This window comes from Lucilia cuprina, chromosome 4 (genome assembly GCF_022045245.1).
Source record: "Lucilia cuprina isolate Lc7/37 chromosome 4, ASM2204524v1, whole genome shotgun sequence".
Classification (NCBI taxonomy): Eukaryota; Metazoa; Arthropoda; class Insecta; order Diptera; family Calliphoridae; genus Lucilia; species Lucilia cuprina.
In genome coordinates, this window is record NC_060952.1 from 82,304,272 (window position 1) to 82,321,509 (window position 17,238).

General features: G+C 31.1%; 1 protein-coding gene across 4 annotated transcripts in view; it reads right to left on the reverse strand.

Moving 5' to 3' along the window:
* Positions 1 to 17,238, reverse strand: part of LOC111680208 (E3 ubiquitin-protein ligase TRIP12) — a 70,196-nt gene that overhangs the window by 18,890 nt on the left and 34,068 nt on the right. For all 4 annotated transcript variants that reach the window (XM_046948985.1, XM_046948984.1, XM_046948983.1 and 1 more), the window contains exons 2-3: positions 4,415 to 5,347; positions 1,081 to 2,781 (exon numbers count right to left, since the gene is read on the reverse strand). In XM_046948985.1, the coding sequence (XP_046804941.1) occupies positions 1,081 to 2,781; positions 4,415 to 4,937 (2,224 nt within the window). In that variant the 5' untranslated portion in view covers positions 4,938 to 5,347. The remainder of the gene's footprint in view (positions 1 to 1,080; positions 2,782 to 4,414; positions 5,348 to 17,238) is intronic.

The window sequence follows — 17,238 nt, forward strand, 5'->3', positions numbered from 1 at the left end:
TGAACTAGAACTGAACTAGAACTGAACTGGAACTGAACTAGAACTGAACTAGAACTGAACTAGAACTGAACTAGAACTGAACTAGAACTGAACTAGAACTGAACTAAACCTGAACCAGAACTAAATAAGAATTGAACTAGAATTGGACTAGAACAGAAATTGAATGTATTTTTTTTGGTGAAAAGTTTAATCATGATTCTGATTTTGAAATAACCAAAAAATTGAAATTGTTTTATGAAAATTCCCGGAACGAAAAACAATCTTACAGTTAAAAAATCTATAATATAATATTATACCATTTTATAATGAATTAAAAAACTCTTTCTTCTATATTAAAAATTAATCATATTTCTGCAAAAAAAAATGTTAACAGAATCTCTTCTATGAAATAAATCTGTTTATCATTTGCATTTCAAAATGAATAAAGAACAAAGAAAATTAATGAACATTTCATAAAATTTAATAATAAATAAAATAAAATTAAAAGAATCAAATCATACCAATAAATACAAAGAAAAATCAATTGTTAAAAATTAAAGTATATGTATGTAGAAAAGAATAAAAATGTAACAACAACAAAACAAAATATTTATAAAAAACACAAATTTACAAAAGAAAATATAAATAAATTAAATAAAAAAAACGTTGAAAGAAAAATAAATGTTTAAATTATAAAGTATGCAACAATTAATTAAACAAACAAAAACAAATACGAATAAAGCAAATAGAATGTGAGAAAATAAAATTTTAACAACAAAAAAAATTTATTAAAAATTATTTTTCTCTTAACTTTTAAACGTTTTCATTAAAATAACAGAAACGGACGGACAGAAACAATAATTTTTTTTGTAAAAAATTAAATAAAAAAATATATAAAAATGAGAGAAAAAAATTTGTTTGGTCACAGACAGGCACACTTGTTTTTTGTTTAAATAACTTATTTTGTTTTTTATTGTTGTTGTTTTTTTTTTTTTGCTTGTTATGGTTATTGTTAAAAAAACAAATAATTAAAAAAAATCAATAAAGATACATAGAGAGATAGATATGTATATACTTTGAGAATTTTGAACTCAAACTTACCTCGAATAGCAAGTACTGAATCGTGTATATCGTCGTCTAGATCTTCTTCCTCTTCTTCAATTTCTTCGTCGTCAATATCCTCCTCTTCGTCTCCAATATCGTCGTCGTCGTCCTCTTCGTCGTCGTCTTCGTCGAGTAGTTCAATTTCCTCGTCTTCGTCAACGACTTCTTCTTCCTCGACGTCGTCGTTATTGTCAACGTCGTCGTCGGCAATATTCTCGTCGTCGTTGTTCTCTTCGTCCTCTTCCTCTTCGATCTGTTCTTCCTCTTCAACAACTTCCTCCTCTTCGGCTGTATTATTGTCGTCCGCCTCCTCGTCCTCTTCGGATTCGATACTAGCACTCAGAACAGCAAATAGTTCTTTATCGATATTACAATGATACGATGATGAGCTACTGCGTTGTGGCTCTGTGTTGCTGTTCGAGGAGTTTTTGCTAGAGTTGGTAGCTTGCTGCTGATGGATATTATCACCAACGACTGCGTTCGTTTCGTTTGTTTGTTGTTGGTTTTGTGTTGTTGCTGTATTTAATTCGTCTGTTAAATTATTCAAAAAGTTTTGATAAGTTCGTAGACTTTTACGATATTTGGAAATTTTATCTAAATGTAGAGTTGGTGGTGATTGCGATTGTTCCTGCTGATCGTGATTGGAGCCAAATGTATTTGTATTTGAAGAGGTTGTGGCACTTTCTGTGGCAAGAGTAGCTGAGGTTGTTGTTGAAGACGCAGTAGTATTCTGTGTTGATTTTGTATTTAATTTCGTTTTATTTCCCACTATTGATAAGAAATGTTTATTTTGCTGCTGCTGTTGTTGTTTCTTATCGGCAACAACGTTATTACTACTACATTCAATTTTCTGATTACTACGCGCTGACAATAGTTGTTGTTGTGATGATGGTGTTGTTGCTGACGACGCTGTATTTGTTGATGAAGATTTTTTCTTATTTATTTTATTATTTTGATTTCTATAATTCCGTTTCTTGTGTCTTGACGATCCAGTGGACGATTTAAATTTATATTTTTCTTCAGACGTTAAGGCGTTTGTTTTTGTTTGTTTTAGCTGGTGCTTTTGTTGTTGAGTTTCGCTACTACTCGTATCCGAACTTTCGTCGCTAATTGAAGAGATTGAATTATTCAATGCAGCCGCTCTCTTTGTTGTATTATTTGAGTTTGTTGTAGTTGCTGTGCTTGAAGTTGTTGCTGTTGTTGTCGTTGTAGACGAACGACTATGACTGATTTTACGTGTTTTACGATAATAATTTAATAAATTACCTTTATTCTTGTTATTGTTATTATTTGTATTTGTACTATTACTGCTGCTGCCGGCGCAGTTATTTGTTACTGTTGTCGCAGTACTGCGTTGTGGTGTCGTTTCAAAACACAATTTTTGATATTGTTGCTGTTGTGTTGCTGCTGTCTTTGTATAACTTCCCCGTCTTTGATTGTATGCACTGCTGCTATATATACCACCTCCACCACTACTTGTACTGGGTTCTTCGGGTGATACGGTTTTAGAGCGAGTTCTTCGTGCTACACAATCACCTTCTTGTTCTTTAGGTGTATTGTATTTACTACTACTGCTGCTATTACCGCTTGTTGTCGATAACGGTGTTGAGTCTATATCCTGTAAGTTGTGATTATGATAACGACGTTTCTTTAGAGGTGATGTTAAATCTGTTGGATGATCACCGATAGATGATGAGGCTAAAACGATATAGAGAAATAAATTACGATTAATTAAATTTATCTTCACTTTTATTTTCTGTTCATATCTAGTCTAGTTCTGTTCATGTTGTACTCTAGTTCTTTTCTAGTTCTGATTTAGTTCTGTTCGAGTTCTTTTCTAGTTCTGTTCAAGTTCTGTTCTAGTTCTGTTCTAGTTCTGTTCTAGTTCTGTTCTAGTTCCGTTCTAGTTCTGTTCTAGTTCCGTTCTAGTTCTGTTCTAGTTCTGTTCTAGTTCTGTTCTAGTTCTGTTCTAGTTCTGTTCTAGTTCTGTTCTAGTTCTGTTCTAGTTCTGTTCTAGTTCTGTTCTAGTTCTGTTCTAGTTCTGTTCTAGTTCTGTTCTAGTTCTGTTCTAGTTCTGTTCTAGTTCTGTTCTAGTTCTGTTCTAGTTCTGTTCTAGTTCTGTTTCTGTTCTAGTTCTGTTCTTTAGTTCTAGTTCTGATTTAGTTCTGTTCTAGTTCTGTTCTAGTTCTGTTCTAGTTCTGTTCTAGTTCTGTTCTAGTTCTGTTCTAGTTCTGTTCTAGTTCTGTTCTAGTTCTGTTCTAGTTCTGTTCTAGTTCTGTTCTAGTTCTGTTCTAGTTCTAGTTCTGATTTAGTTCTGTTCTAGTTCTGTTCTGTTCTAGTTCTGTTCTGTTCTAGTTCTGTTCGAGTTTTAGTTCTGTTCTAGTTCTGTTCTAGTTTTGTTCTAGTTCTGTTCTAGTTCTGTTCTAGTTCTGTTCTAGTTCTGTTCTAGTTCTGTTCTAGTTCTGTTCTAGTTCTGTTCTAGTTCTGTTCTAGTTCTGTTCTAGTTCTGTTCTAGTTCTGTTCTAGTTCTGTTCTAGTTCTGTTCTAGTTCTGTTCTAGTTCTGTTCTAGTTCTGTTCTAGTTCTGTTCTAGTTCTGTTCTAGTTCTGTTCTAGTTCTGTTCTAGTTCTGTTCTAGTTCTGTTCTAGTTCTAGTTCTGTTCTAGTTCTGTTCTAGTTCTGTTCTAATTCTGTTCTAGTTCTGTTCTAGTTCTGTTCTAGTTCTGTTCTAGTTCTGTTCTAGTTCTGTTCTAGTTCTGTTCTAGTTCTAGTTCTGTTCTAGTTCTGTTCTAGTTCTGTTCTAGTTCTGTTCTAGTTCTGTTCTAGTTCTGTTCTAGTTCTGTTCTAGTTCTGTTCTAGTTCTAGTTCTGATTTAGTTCTGTTCTAGTTCTGTTCTGTTCTAGTTCTGTTCTGTTCTAGTTCTGTTCGAGTTTTAGTTCTGTTCTAGTTCTGTTCTAGTTTTGTTCTAGTTCTGTTCTAGTTCTGTTCTAGTTCTGTTCTAGTTCTGTTCTAGTTCTGTTCTAGTTCTGTTCTAGTTCTGTTCTAGTTCTGTTCTTGTTCTGTTCTAGTTCTGTTCTAGTTCTGTTCTAGTTCTGTTCTAGTTCTGTTATAGTTCTGTTCTAGTTCTGTTCTAATTCTGTTCTAGTTCTGTTCTAGTTCAGTTCTAGTTCTGTTCTAGTTCTGTTCTAGTTCTATTCTAGTTCTATTCTAGTTCTCTTCTATTTCTTGTTCTGTTCTAGTTCTGTTCTGTTTTGTTCTAAGTATGTTTTAGTTCTTTTAACTATTATAAATTACTTTAATAAAATATTTGCAATTAATAAACCTTATACTTACAATAATTTGCAGATGTTGTTGTTGCTGTTGATATTGCTGGCTTTTCAACGAAATGACGTTTACGATCACTACGTGTAGAAGGCGGTGGAGTTATTGGGGAAGCAGGTGATATAACAGCTGACGATGATGATGTTGAAGCGTTAAAAGTCGAATTACGTGATGAAGTACGTTTACTGCTGTTATTATTAAAAGGTGTTTGTTGTTGTTGGTGGTGTTCTTGATGTGCAGAGCGTGACTTGCTGCGTGAACGTTTATCGGTTGTGGTTTGAGTAACGGTTAAGTTTTTGCTAATATTATTGTTATTATGAGTTTGTTGCTGCTGTTTCTGTTGATGCTGTTTTTGTTGTTGCTGTTGTTGATGATGTTGTTGTTGTTGTTGCCGACCACCACGTCTATGTTTGGCCGTATTTTTATTTGTGGTATTTAATCCTGTCGTAGTATTTGTTGCATATGTTTGTAATATGCTGCCGTCGTGCCCCTCCGTCACTGCAGAGAGCGATTGACAATTAACGGACTCGGCCATAGACGACACTTAACCGCACATTCAATCCCACTAAACATGCCCCCGGCGCAACACGTTTAATTTGTTTATTTATAATCAAGAGTTATGCACGTTTTTTTTCGTTTATTTGAGATTAAAAATTTTAAATTATTTAAAATTTCTGTTTTGCTTTAGTTTGAAATTTAAGTATTTTCACTTTACAAAAACACTATTTTTCAAAATATTTTCTGCAATTTATAATTTTATAATTTTTTGCACTTTTTTGATTATTTTTGTTTTCTATTTCAAGAATATTTTTTCTAATTGTATGAAATATATTTTTTATTTTATTTTGAAATGTTTATTTTTTTAGTTTATTAATTATTATTATTAAAGTCCAATTTCTTGATCAGTTTTTCTTGTTTCAAGAAACTTTGCTGTAGAAATAAGACCTGCAAATAGAAAATTGATATTAAATAAATAATTAGTTTTGTTGGACTTGAGTACAATTTCGAATAATTTAAAAACTTGTTTTAAGATTTTGGAATACAAATAATTTTGTAAATATCATAAAAATTTATTTTGAAAAATTCTACAAATTTGACTTGTTAGGAAAATATACTTTAAAAGTCATTTAGAATTGATGATAAATTCTAGGTTTAATATTTTTTTAACATTATATTGTTGCCAATGAACTATTAAAGCCTTGTTTTCGCATAAGCCGTAAACGGCAATGTGAACGTAATTTCATACAATGAAAATAAACCCAAATATCATTCTCTGCATCTTTTTTGACACCATAGAGTCGATAGGAAAAGACCGAAGTAATGATCGTCATCGATTTATGGACTAGTCTATTGACTATTCTAAGAAATAGTATTCCGATCAGTTTATGGACTAGTCAAATTAAATAATACTAAGTAGTCTATAGTCTAGTATTAGTCTATTGACTATATACTAGTATTTTAACTAATCTATGAACTAGTCTATAAAACAGAATCTTGGCTAGTCTACTAACAAGTATATTTGGTCGTCTATTAACTAGTCTATGCATTAGTCTAGTGACTATGCATTAGTCTAGTGACTAGTCTATCGAGTTCTAACAAATAGTATTTCGACCAGTTTATGCACTAGCCTATTGACTATTCTATTGACTAGTTGACGGTTGACTAGATTGTTTACTAGCGTATTGACTAGTCTATGGAATGGGTTACCGTGCTGTATATGGAATAGTCTACTAACCAGTTTATGAACTAATCTATTGACTAGTCTATGAAATAGTCTATTACCTTTTTCGATGAAGTAGTCTTTAGTACTAGTGTATGGAATAGTCTATTAACTATTTTATAATCTAGTCAATCTATTGAATACTATGGACTAGTCAATGGATTAGTCTATTGTCTACTATGAAGTAGTCAATAGACTATTATGAGCTAGTCTATGAAATAGTTTATTGACTTGTAGTTTTAGTATTCTATAGCCAAGTCTATGGAATGGGTTACTGAGCTGTATATGGAATGGTCTACTAACCAGTTTATGGACTAATCTATTAACTAGTCTATGAAATAGTCTATTAACTATTCGATAAAGAAGTCTAGACTAGTTGTTTAGACTAGTCTATTGACTAGTTTACTGACCAGTCTAAAGGTCTTTTTACTACTTTTCTATGGACTAGTCTACTGACCAGTTTATGGACTAACCTATTGACTACTCCATAGTCTATAGATCCACTAGTTTACTAAACGGTTTATTGGTCTGTTTATAATATACTATTCTATGGACTAGTCTACTGTACAGTTTATAGACTAATCTATTGACTACTCCATAGACTGGTCTGTGGTCAAGCCTAGTGATTAGTCTATAAAATGGTTTATTGACATTTCTATGAAGTAGTTTATTTACTAGTTCACTGAAAAGTTTATAAACTAGTCTACAAATTATTTTATAAACTAAATCGTAGTCTTCCCTATGAACTAATCTATTGATTGAGTTTAAAATGCTCCTAATATGTCGAGAAGTCAACGTTATATTTTACACTGTTAAAAATTATTGAAAGAAAATACAATAGCACTATATTATCCATTCCTGATATAAATAAATCATCACAAACGAATATTGAAAAGAGAAGAGCGATACAAGCAAAAAAAGACTCAATTTCTGCTGTTTTGTCTTTGTTGCAATAAAAACAAAAACAGCAACAAAATATACATAAAAAAGCAAACTTGTTTTATAAAAAAATTCTCAGTATAAAAAAAAACATTATTTTTTTTGATCGTTCGGTCAATATCCTTTTTTGTACATTTTGCTAAAAAGGCAACAGGCAGGCAAGCAGCGTGTGCAACATTTGTTGTATTCACAGTTTATTACGTGACAACATGTTTTTCTTTGATTTCTTTAAAGATTTCAATAATTCTTTGTTTTGCCGTCACTTGTTTGAGGATTTTGTATTTTTTGAAGAGAATTTTTTTTAATGCCAAAGATTTTTAAACACATATTGTTAGTAATCTAAAAATAGTTATAAATCTAAGGAAAATGCATTAGAGACAGGCAGCAGTATTACAGCTTGAACCCTTAACCACTATATTTCTTTTCTTTGCTAGAGAATTTTCATCCCTGCCCGGTCTTTGTTTAAGATGTTCTTTGTCTGTTGTTTTCTATACAAAAAGGACTCATGTAAACTTCCTTCCTTAATGGATTTTAGCTAAATTGTTGTAAATTTAAATATCTAAAAAGAAATGTACCTGATACAACACATTCAGTTAATCTTTTGTTATTCATTAATACATTCAATAGGATGTAGAACTACAACAATAATCCTTTCTAGTGATAAACCTATTATCAGTATGGAGTTTTAAAATACTACATATTACTGTTTTTCACCACTATTATTTCTTTGAGTGTTTTGTTTACACCCTAAAATACAACAACAAATAACATTGTTTACATTTTATATGTATGCCTACAAAGTTGTTGTTGTTGTAACAAAAGTTAAATGCATAAAAAAACTACGCATTTCCGTTTTGTTTACAAACATTTAATTTGACTCTTTCTTTATGTATGTATGTCTGTGTCTCTTTTGTTGAGAGTAAATAATTTATTATTTATATGAAATTAACTTTAGCGTTAATTGTGTCTGGAATTGTTATATGTTTTGCTTTTTTTTTATTAAAATTATTTATTTTAAAAGATTTATGTACTTTATTTATTATTTAATGTTTTAAAATTGTATTTTAACTTTGAGAGAGAAAATTGAGCATCAACCAGACATGGAACATTCGGTACTATTGCACTTTTATTTCATTACTTTTTAACATCGAAAATCACTGCAGTCTACCGAAACATGTGTACGTTTAAGTCGTTTTCCTATATTACAAACTTTCCTATGTTGATTTATCCGTTTAACTTAGTACAATAGTCCATAAACTTGTTCTTAAAATAGTCAATATACAAGTTCATCTACTACTCAAAGGACTAGTTCATAAACTAGTCAATAGACTAATACATCGACAAGTCAATATACCAGTCCATAGATTCGTCAATAGATCAGTCCATTGAGTAGTCCATAGAACTGTCTTGAGAGTAGTCTTAAGATCAACATATTGACAAGACAATAGAATTCTACATAGAGAAGACAATAGATAAGTCCATAAAGTATTAAATAACTTTGTTCGTATACTAGTCAGTGGAACAGTTCATAAAATAGTCTATAGACTTATCTATATAACGTTTCTAACAGACCGCCCAATATGGGAAACAGACATCTGTTAGTTGGGAGGGGTAGTTCTTAGTTTCGTGCTCGTCCCATGACCCGTCTGACAAGGCTGACCCCTAGGAGACAGTTAGCTTAAGCGAAGCTGTCTCCGTCAGCATGTCCCATGGGATTCATCGTACTTAAGCCTTCAAATCGCGACAAGATGACTACCCTTCGTGAAGTCTTAGTTATTAGGCTTTGAGTAGTTAGTAGTTAGTGAATAGTCTTAGTTATTAGACTTTGAGTAGTTAGAAGATCAGTCTGTAGACTAGTCAATATAACAGTCTATAGAGACTAGTTACTCACAGACTAGATATTAAGCGAAGATCTTAAATCCTTTAGTTATGTATCTAAACTGAAATTTAGAACAAATTATTATATTTTGTTGTGACCTTATACCACAGACTGTAGGACTAAGGTTTTGTCTAAATATTTTCGATCTATTTTAAAAATGGAGAATATCGGAACAGAGTATACTTTCCATAGGCTAGTTAACAGAATAGACAATAGGAAAGTCTATAGACTTAGTTATAAGACTTTGAGTAGTCAGTAGATCAGTCCGTAGACTAGTAAGTCACAGACTAGATAATAAGCGAAGATCTTAAATCCTTTAGTTATGTATCTAAAATGAAATTTATTATATATTTTTTTAACGATATACCCCAGACTATGGGGCCACCAATGTTTTGTCTAAATATTTTCTATCTATAAAAAAGTTTCGTTATTAAAAATGGTCAAAATCAGAACAGAGTATTCTCTTTTGAAGGATTAAACTGCGCTAACATTATCTACCAACACATAAGGATTTTGAAATAGTTAAACCTAAAGTTAGAAAAAACCCAATTTTTCGTATATTCGAAAGGCTAAAAAGCATGTCTTCTATAAGTCCAAAATATAATCTTTCAATTTGAAGGTTTAAACTCTGCTTTAATTAGTTTCTGCTTTAAGATACATTAACTAAAGTTCAAACTAAAGTTTGAAAAAATTAATTAATTTCCTTCGATTTCAAATCTTGAATAATAAAATTTATTAAAACTTAAGATTATTTCGGATATTTTAAATCCGATACTTTTAGTTATTTCAAATAATTTTATAACAAAGATTATTTTCCTTTATAAAGGACCAATTGTTCATTTCACATTAACACAATATTAAATTTCCCTTTCCAAGGAACTTGACAAAATGTTCTATCTATACATTATTGGTTGTGGTTTTAAGTACATACACATATACACAAATAGGTCAGTGACATCGTTTGTATGGAGAAATATAATTTAATTTTTAAGGGAGTTTTCCCAAGTACAGAGTATGTATGTATGTATAAAAAATGTCTTCTTAGTATAAAAAATACTAAACAAATTTAAATAATTAGCAGTTTCTTAAACAAATTATGGTTCACCTTGAATTATAAAAAATAATAATATAAACATAAATTTGTTTAAAAGAACTCACACACACTGTTTAAAATACAAATATAATTAAACTCCATTTTTTTGGAATTATTTTTTTTTTTTTTTTGACAATAAGAATCAAGATTGTTAAAGTATCTATAACTGTTTAGGTTGAAAAAGCAAATGACCACAGAGCAACTGAAAAAAATTAAATGAAGTAAAAGATAGACAAAGTCACAGACACTCAAAAAAGGGAATTAAACAGGAAACTACTCAAACATGTTTAAACTCAAAATGTTACAATTTAAGAGTAAAGAGAGAGAGAGAGAGTCATGACACTCAATGTAAGTATGTTTAAAAAAAATGAGTAAGTTTTTTTTTTAATAGGAAAGGGATGAATGAAAATGTCATCTTTCGAACCCAATAAGTATTTTCATTAAGATTGTATCTATCTGCCTCTTAAGTCTTTTATATTTTATATTATTGTTCCAAAAACTGGTTTAAATTGTTCCAACATATTTAAGACAGACAATCTTAAAGGTTAAGGTTAGAACCTTGCCTTGCAACAATGTCGTTACGTCGTATATTGTAACGACGATACAACATCGATTGAGAATTGGACAAATGTATAACATATCAACATTCTTATATCATCAACGTAAATCAACACTTTTGATATATCTTACAATGTTGTCATATGGACGGTCATAGCCGTCCATATGACAGTATGTTAAAAATGGGAATTATTTAAAAAAATAAAGCATTTGATTTGTTTTTTAACTTTATTCCGGAATCTTTTTACTCTTACAAGAGTGCTCAAAGGAGATTAGGAAAATATGGACCTATCCTTATAAATGTCATTTTCTGAAGAGAGTTTGTATGGGGGATAGGGTCGAATGAGGGGGATAGAAACAAAAATCGGTAATCTTATTAAAAGTTATATAAAACTAAGTTTTGCTGACTTTTGTTGACATAATAGAAGATTAAATTAATTATGACCCCATAGACCCTCTTCGGGGTGTACGATTGTATGGGGGCTAGGCTAAATAAAGGACCGATTTTATTCGTACTTGGGCCAAAAAAGCAGTGTGTGCCAAATTTCGCACAAGGTTTACGTGAACAGACAGACAGCCAACCAGACCAAGGGACGGACGGACATAGCTTCCCTCTAAAGTGGTGTAGGGTATAAAAAAATGTCTAAAACCAGCTTACAATGTTTGTCTTGTAACATTGTCAGACAACTTTTATGACAACTTTTGAAAACAAAAATCTTTACTATATAAAATTGTTAGACGTTTTCTAAAGATATTTCTGCCAACGTTGTAAGATCTGTTAACCATGTATCACAGCATTAACTTTCAAAACAGATTATGACGAAAGAAGCCAGATCAATCAGAGGATGTACAAATATGAGGCATTAGATTCGTAAGGGAATATAAGAAGATCCTTTTTATGACCATTTCAGCAAATGAAATCCATGCCAGTAGACATCTTGAAATTGGATCTAAGTCAATAGAAAACGCTGTTGATCGGAATATTATACTGATCAAGTATTTAATGTTGTGCAAGTATTTGCCTAACATTATCGGTGCAATTATGAATTCCCGAGGTATGTAATATCTGAAATAACATCACTGCCAGCATAATTGGATCTAATATCGGTTAAAGTCTTATTACGACAGAGAAAACATATGTATTTTCACCGTGCTCTTCACATGCCCTACATTAGTCTGATTTCGAATATGAGTGTCCACTAAGAATACCTACTAACATCATACTAACCTTAGACCGATTTATTCTAAGGAGAGTTCTCGTCCTACTCTCATTTGGAAGTCAATTCAAAGGATTTTAATGGTGCTATTCATCTTTGCATTATTTTAACTAACCATATAGTAATCCAATAAAAAGATTCTATCGCACATGATTATTATTCAAACCCCCTTGCATCAAACGGTTTTGCATTAATCAAGTAAACAATAAGTACTTTCCCTTTATATCGGAAAGATACATTCGCTCTTTCATTGCCGATTAACCCCTAATGTCCCGACACTCATATGGTGCAGATGATAATAAATATTTATTACTTAAGAAAGTGCTCAAACAAACTACCAACATACTACATTTCCCAACCCTGTTATACAGAGCAACAATATTTGAGTTTTATTTTTAAGGTAAACAAGCAGCCAAACCAGAAATGAGAAAAAACATATAGAGATAAAAGAGATACAATAACAATTGAGTTTATTTTTCTTCAGCAAACATGTTTGTTGCTGTAACATTCAATAAAACAAGAAATGACGTTGTAAAAGAAAAACTCAATAAAATATAAAAACAAAAAAAATAAAACTTGTTACAAACAGAAAAAAACTTTGAGAAATAATCTAATTGAGTATTTTACACTCTCCCATTTTCTCCCCCATTTACATTATTAAGCAAAAGCATTAATAAAGAGAAAAGCAAGAGTCTAAAGAAAAACAAGAATATCAAAATGAAAACAATCAGCAAAAACATGTTGAAATCAGCTGTTTTTCTTTATTATCGTTGATATATTTGTATTTATGTATGCATAAATGTGTGTAAGCCTATATTAAAGTGTGTCTGTGTATATTTATTTATTTTTTTGTTTTATTATTATTGTTGTAATTTTTTTTATAGTTTGTTTATATTTTTTGTTGTTGTTGTTGTTGGTTGTTTGTGTTTATTTTTAACTTTGATTTCTATGTATATTCGCAGCTGATGTTATACACAAAAAGAAAAATGTGGAGAAGACACTAAAAACAACAACAAGAAAAATTCATCTATCTTTAAATATTTGTAAGAGAAATTTTAATAACAGAATTTATAGGGGAGAACAATATTTTTGTAATAAAATTGAAAATTTTTTATAGAAACTAAACACTATAACAAAAATAGGTACATGTGTATGTATGTATGTGATTTCATTTAAAGAGCGAACACGGAAAACAAAGAAAACTATTTTTATATTTCAATTAAAGCTATTTCAAAAATGTTAAATTTATAATTTATCTTTAAGAAAATGTGTAAATAATAGATAAAAAATATGTGTACATAGATTATACCCACATATAACCATTTTTTTGCCAATTACTTTTTCTATAGAAAACGGTAAATTTATAGACTTTTAAACTTTATTTTAGTTTTTAAAAAAAATATTTTAAAATTCTTCAAAACTTCAGACTAATACAGTTTCGAACTTTACAGAATTTAAAAATTTTATATCCTACATTACTATAGTGGGAGGATATTATGGGTATTGATGTCTGTAAGGCATGGAAATAATTATCATACACCCACCACAGATACAAGCCGATGCAAAGTGATCGACGGCGGCGGCTTATTATAGAAAATATCGTCGCCGTTTAAATGTCGGCTCAATTTAACATTTTCTTCAGAAATTGACCTATAAGTATTATTATATAGAAAATTATCTGAATAATAGTCTGTTATATATAAACCTGTCTCTATATAAGTTTTTGCTGCAGCAAATGGACATTATCATAGTAGTTGCCACTAGGATTCTATAGTTGAAACGAAAAGTCGACTTTTTGCATTTAGGTAAAAGTACTTTTCGACTTTTTGCACTTAGTTAAAAGTCGACATTTCAACTGTTTGCATTTAGATAAAAGTACCTTTCGACTTTTTGCATTTAGTTAAAAGTCGACTTTTCGACTTTTCAACTTTTTGAATTTTATGCAAATCGATTTTTCTACTTTTTTCAGTTAGTTAAAAGTCGACTTTTAGTATTTTGTAAATAGTCGACTTTTTGACTTTTCCGACTTTCTTCGACTATTTCGACTTTTTGGCTATTTTCGACTATTTTTGACCTTTTCCGACTTTTTGACTATTTTCGTTTTTTTTCCACTTTTTCAGACTTAACGACGATTTTCGACTTTTTTCGATTTTCAACTACTTTGACTATTTTAGACTTTTCGACTTTTTCCGATTTTTTTTCGACTTCGCTTACTTTTTGATAGTTATCGTCAGTTTGCTCTGGAATATTATAATAGAAATAGATTGAAGCTTTAACAACGTTACCAAATTATAGAAATTTACTTTAAGTCAAGATTCACCTAACTTATCGATGAATTCGTCACTTTGTAATAAGTTCAGAGATGAGACTGATTTAATGCTTAGCAGGCATTAACAAAATGGGTTTCTTGTAGTAAAAATAATGCACAACTGTTTCTACAATTTCATTCAAAAAATGTTCCTTTTAGTGATCTTGGCATCATCCGCAGGCGCAATATGAATGAAATCTCTAAATGGGGTCGTGTTAACAGAGTCGATTTTAACGCCCGCAAGACTCAATGTGTGGTGTTAATAATAAGGAATCAGAAACTCTTGATGTTCTGGGCATGAGAATTCAGTGCGATGTCCGCTGGACTAAACACATTTCAGTCAAAAGTGTCAAAAGAAGCATTCAGTGTTTTGGTTTTTGAAACGGTGTAAGACATACTTCACTCCATCTGATATTCTTACTATTTACACCACTTATATCCGACCGAAAATGGAATAAAACTCTCATGTATGGGCCGGTGCTTCGAAATCAATTTTGGAGCATCTCTACCGCGTACAGGAGAGGGCGAAGGTATTTATCGGGTATCCAACTCTATTGATTCACTGTAGCACCGTCGCAACGTGAGGTGTATTTCTCTGTTCTATCGATACTACAATGGAATGTGTTCCTTTGAAATTAGGAAGCTTGTTTCCGGTATTCCCTGCCACTTTCGATATAAGGAGATTTAAATCAAATGACCACAAACACTACCCGCTCTATCCTCCTTCCCACAACCTATTTTCCTACTTCCAACACAATACTTCGTATTAGTAGGGGTCATCCCCTGAGTGCTGGTCCAATTAGAAAAAAGTCATAGTAAAAATGCTCCTTTTAGTGCTCTTGGTATCATCTCGCGACAACTTGTTTTTGAGTAGTGGCCGTTTTGACACCAATTCTAGAAAAGAAAAGACTAGACTATGCTTTTCTAATAGTTTTTTTGAGCTGTTGAAAATTGAAGTGAAACCATTTAAGTTTACACCTAGCCACTTTAAGATGTACTCATCACTCCATACATTACAAAGGGACGGTCAGGAGCTAGTACAAAGGAGTTAATACATGACAATGAACCTTTTCGTTTTAGTGATTTTTTTAAGTGTGTACCTTCTAGTTTACTTGGGGGCAGTTATATAACCAATGTTTGCTTACAAAATAAGCACTATTTTCACTATCGTTTACAAAGAGTACAATCATAGAGTAATATGGTAAACATTGGTGGAAATTACTGTTATTTTTAGATGCATTGCCGGCATCGAATTGCTGGATTCTACAGTTTGTGGTCCGTTTTCGCATGGTACCTCTATTTACGTAGGATTCGGTGATATTGGTTAAATATTAAATTTAAATTAATCAGAAATAATAACAGTACCTACTAAGTTGGCCATCTCTGATAATACTAAATTGTACATCTCTGACTCATGTCTGCTTCATAAACTATATTGTTATGTATAGATTTTTGGAAGTGTAATGGAAATCTAATATATATTAAATTACATACATACATACATACATACATACATACATACATACATACATACATACATACATACATACATACATACATACATACATACATACATACATACATACATACATACATACATACATACATACATACATATGTATGTAAGTAGCATTTGTATATTTATATTATTTATTTTTCACACCTTATTACGAAATTGTTGTTAGATTTTTGTTATGTAGTGTATAATATTAATTTTGGCGTTTTAGTTGTTTAGATTAGCTAATGATTAAGCTACACATAAACAACATTAGATTTTAGTTAATTTTTTCGTTTATACTTAGTTTTTTTTGTTAAAGGCAGTAGAAGTTTAGTTATAAAGTATTTTCGTATTTTTAAACTTATACCCATAGTAGTATGTGCCACTTAAACGGCCTTGAACTCATTTCTTGAATATGGCAGCCAGTAGTAGCAGCAGCGGTAAATAGCTATAAACATAAGCAAACAGTCAGGCCAACATTAAGGCAAGCGAGAAGTCTCGTCTGTCTGTCCGTCCGTCTTTTAGTCACTCAGCCAAACAAGCAAATAAAACTGCAGTTTGGCAAACAATTATCACATAAGGTAAACAAGCAGTCAACCAGGCCTGTTTGTCGAAATAGCATAGTTCTTAACAGTTGTATTAGTAGTTAGTGGTGATGATGATGGTAATGAGTAGCATTAACATTTAGTATCGCTGCAGCAGTGTTTTAGAAGATTGACACGATACATAAGCTTTTAAAATAAAGAATAAAAAAAATGTGTGCGAAAAAATCAAATTCAACAACAGTATAAAAACTCAACTAACAAATTTTACTCTGTTCCTACCTTGCCAAAATAACAACAACAATATTCAAAGTTTTAGTGTTTTATGTTTGTTGCTAGCCCAGCTTAAAGTTTTGTTTAGTGTTTGTAGTTGTGTTTGTGATTTCATGTATAATAATAACGTTGTGTATACACATCACTGTACACGAACTTAAAGTAAAGAAGTTTAAAGGAATGAAATGTTAAAATTTAAAAGAGGTAGACGGCCATCTAAGGTTAAATGATACATCATTTCGAATTTTAATTTTAAAATGACTTACAAATATTAAAACAAACCTAAATAATCTTATAACCAAACTCAAACTGAATTAGAAAAGAACTTAACCAAAACCGAACTAAAACTTAACTAGAACTGAACTAGAACTTAAATAGAAACGAAATAGAAATGAAATAGGACTGAACTAGAACTGAACTAAAACTGAACTAGAACTGAATAAGAACTGAACTAAATCTGAACTAGAACTGAACTAGAACTGAATTAGAACTGAACTAGAACTGAACTAGAACCGAACTAGAACAGAACAGAACTAGAACCGAACTAGAATTGACCAAGAACTAAACTAGAACTGAACTAGAATTAAACATGAACTAAAATAGAACTTAACCAAAATTGAACTAGAGCTGAACTAGAACTGAATTAGAACTGAACTTAAACTGAACTAGAACTGAACTAGAACTGAACTAGAACTGAACTAGAACTGAACTAGAACTGAACTAGAACTGAACTAGAACTGAACTAGAACTGAACTAAAACTGAACTAGAACTGAACTAGAACTGAACTAGAACTAAACTAGAACTGAAC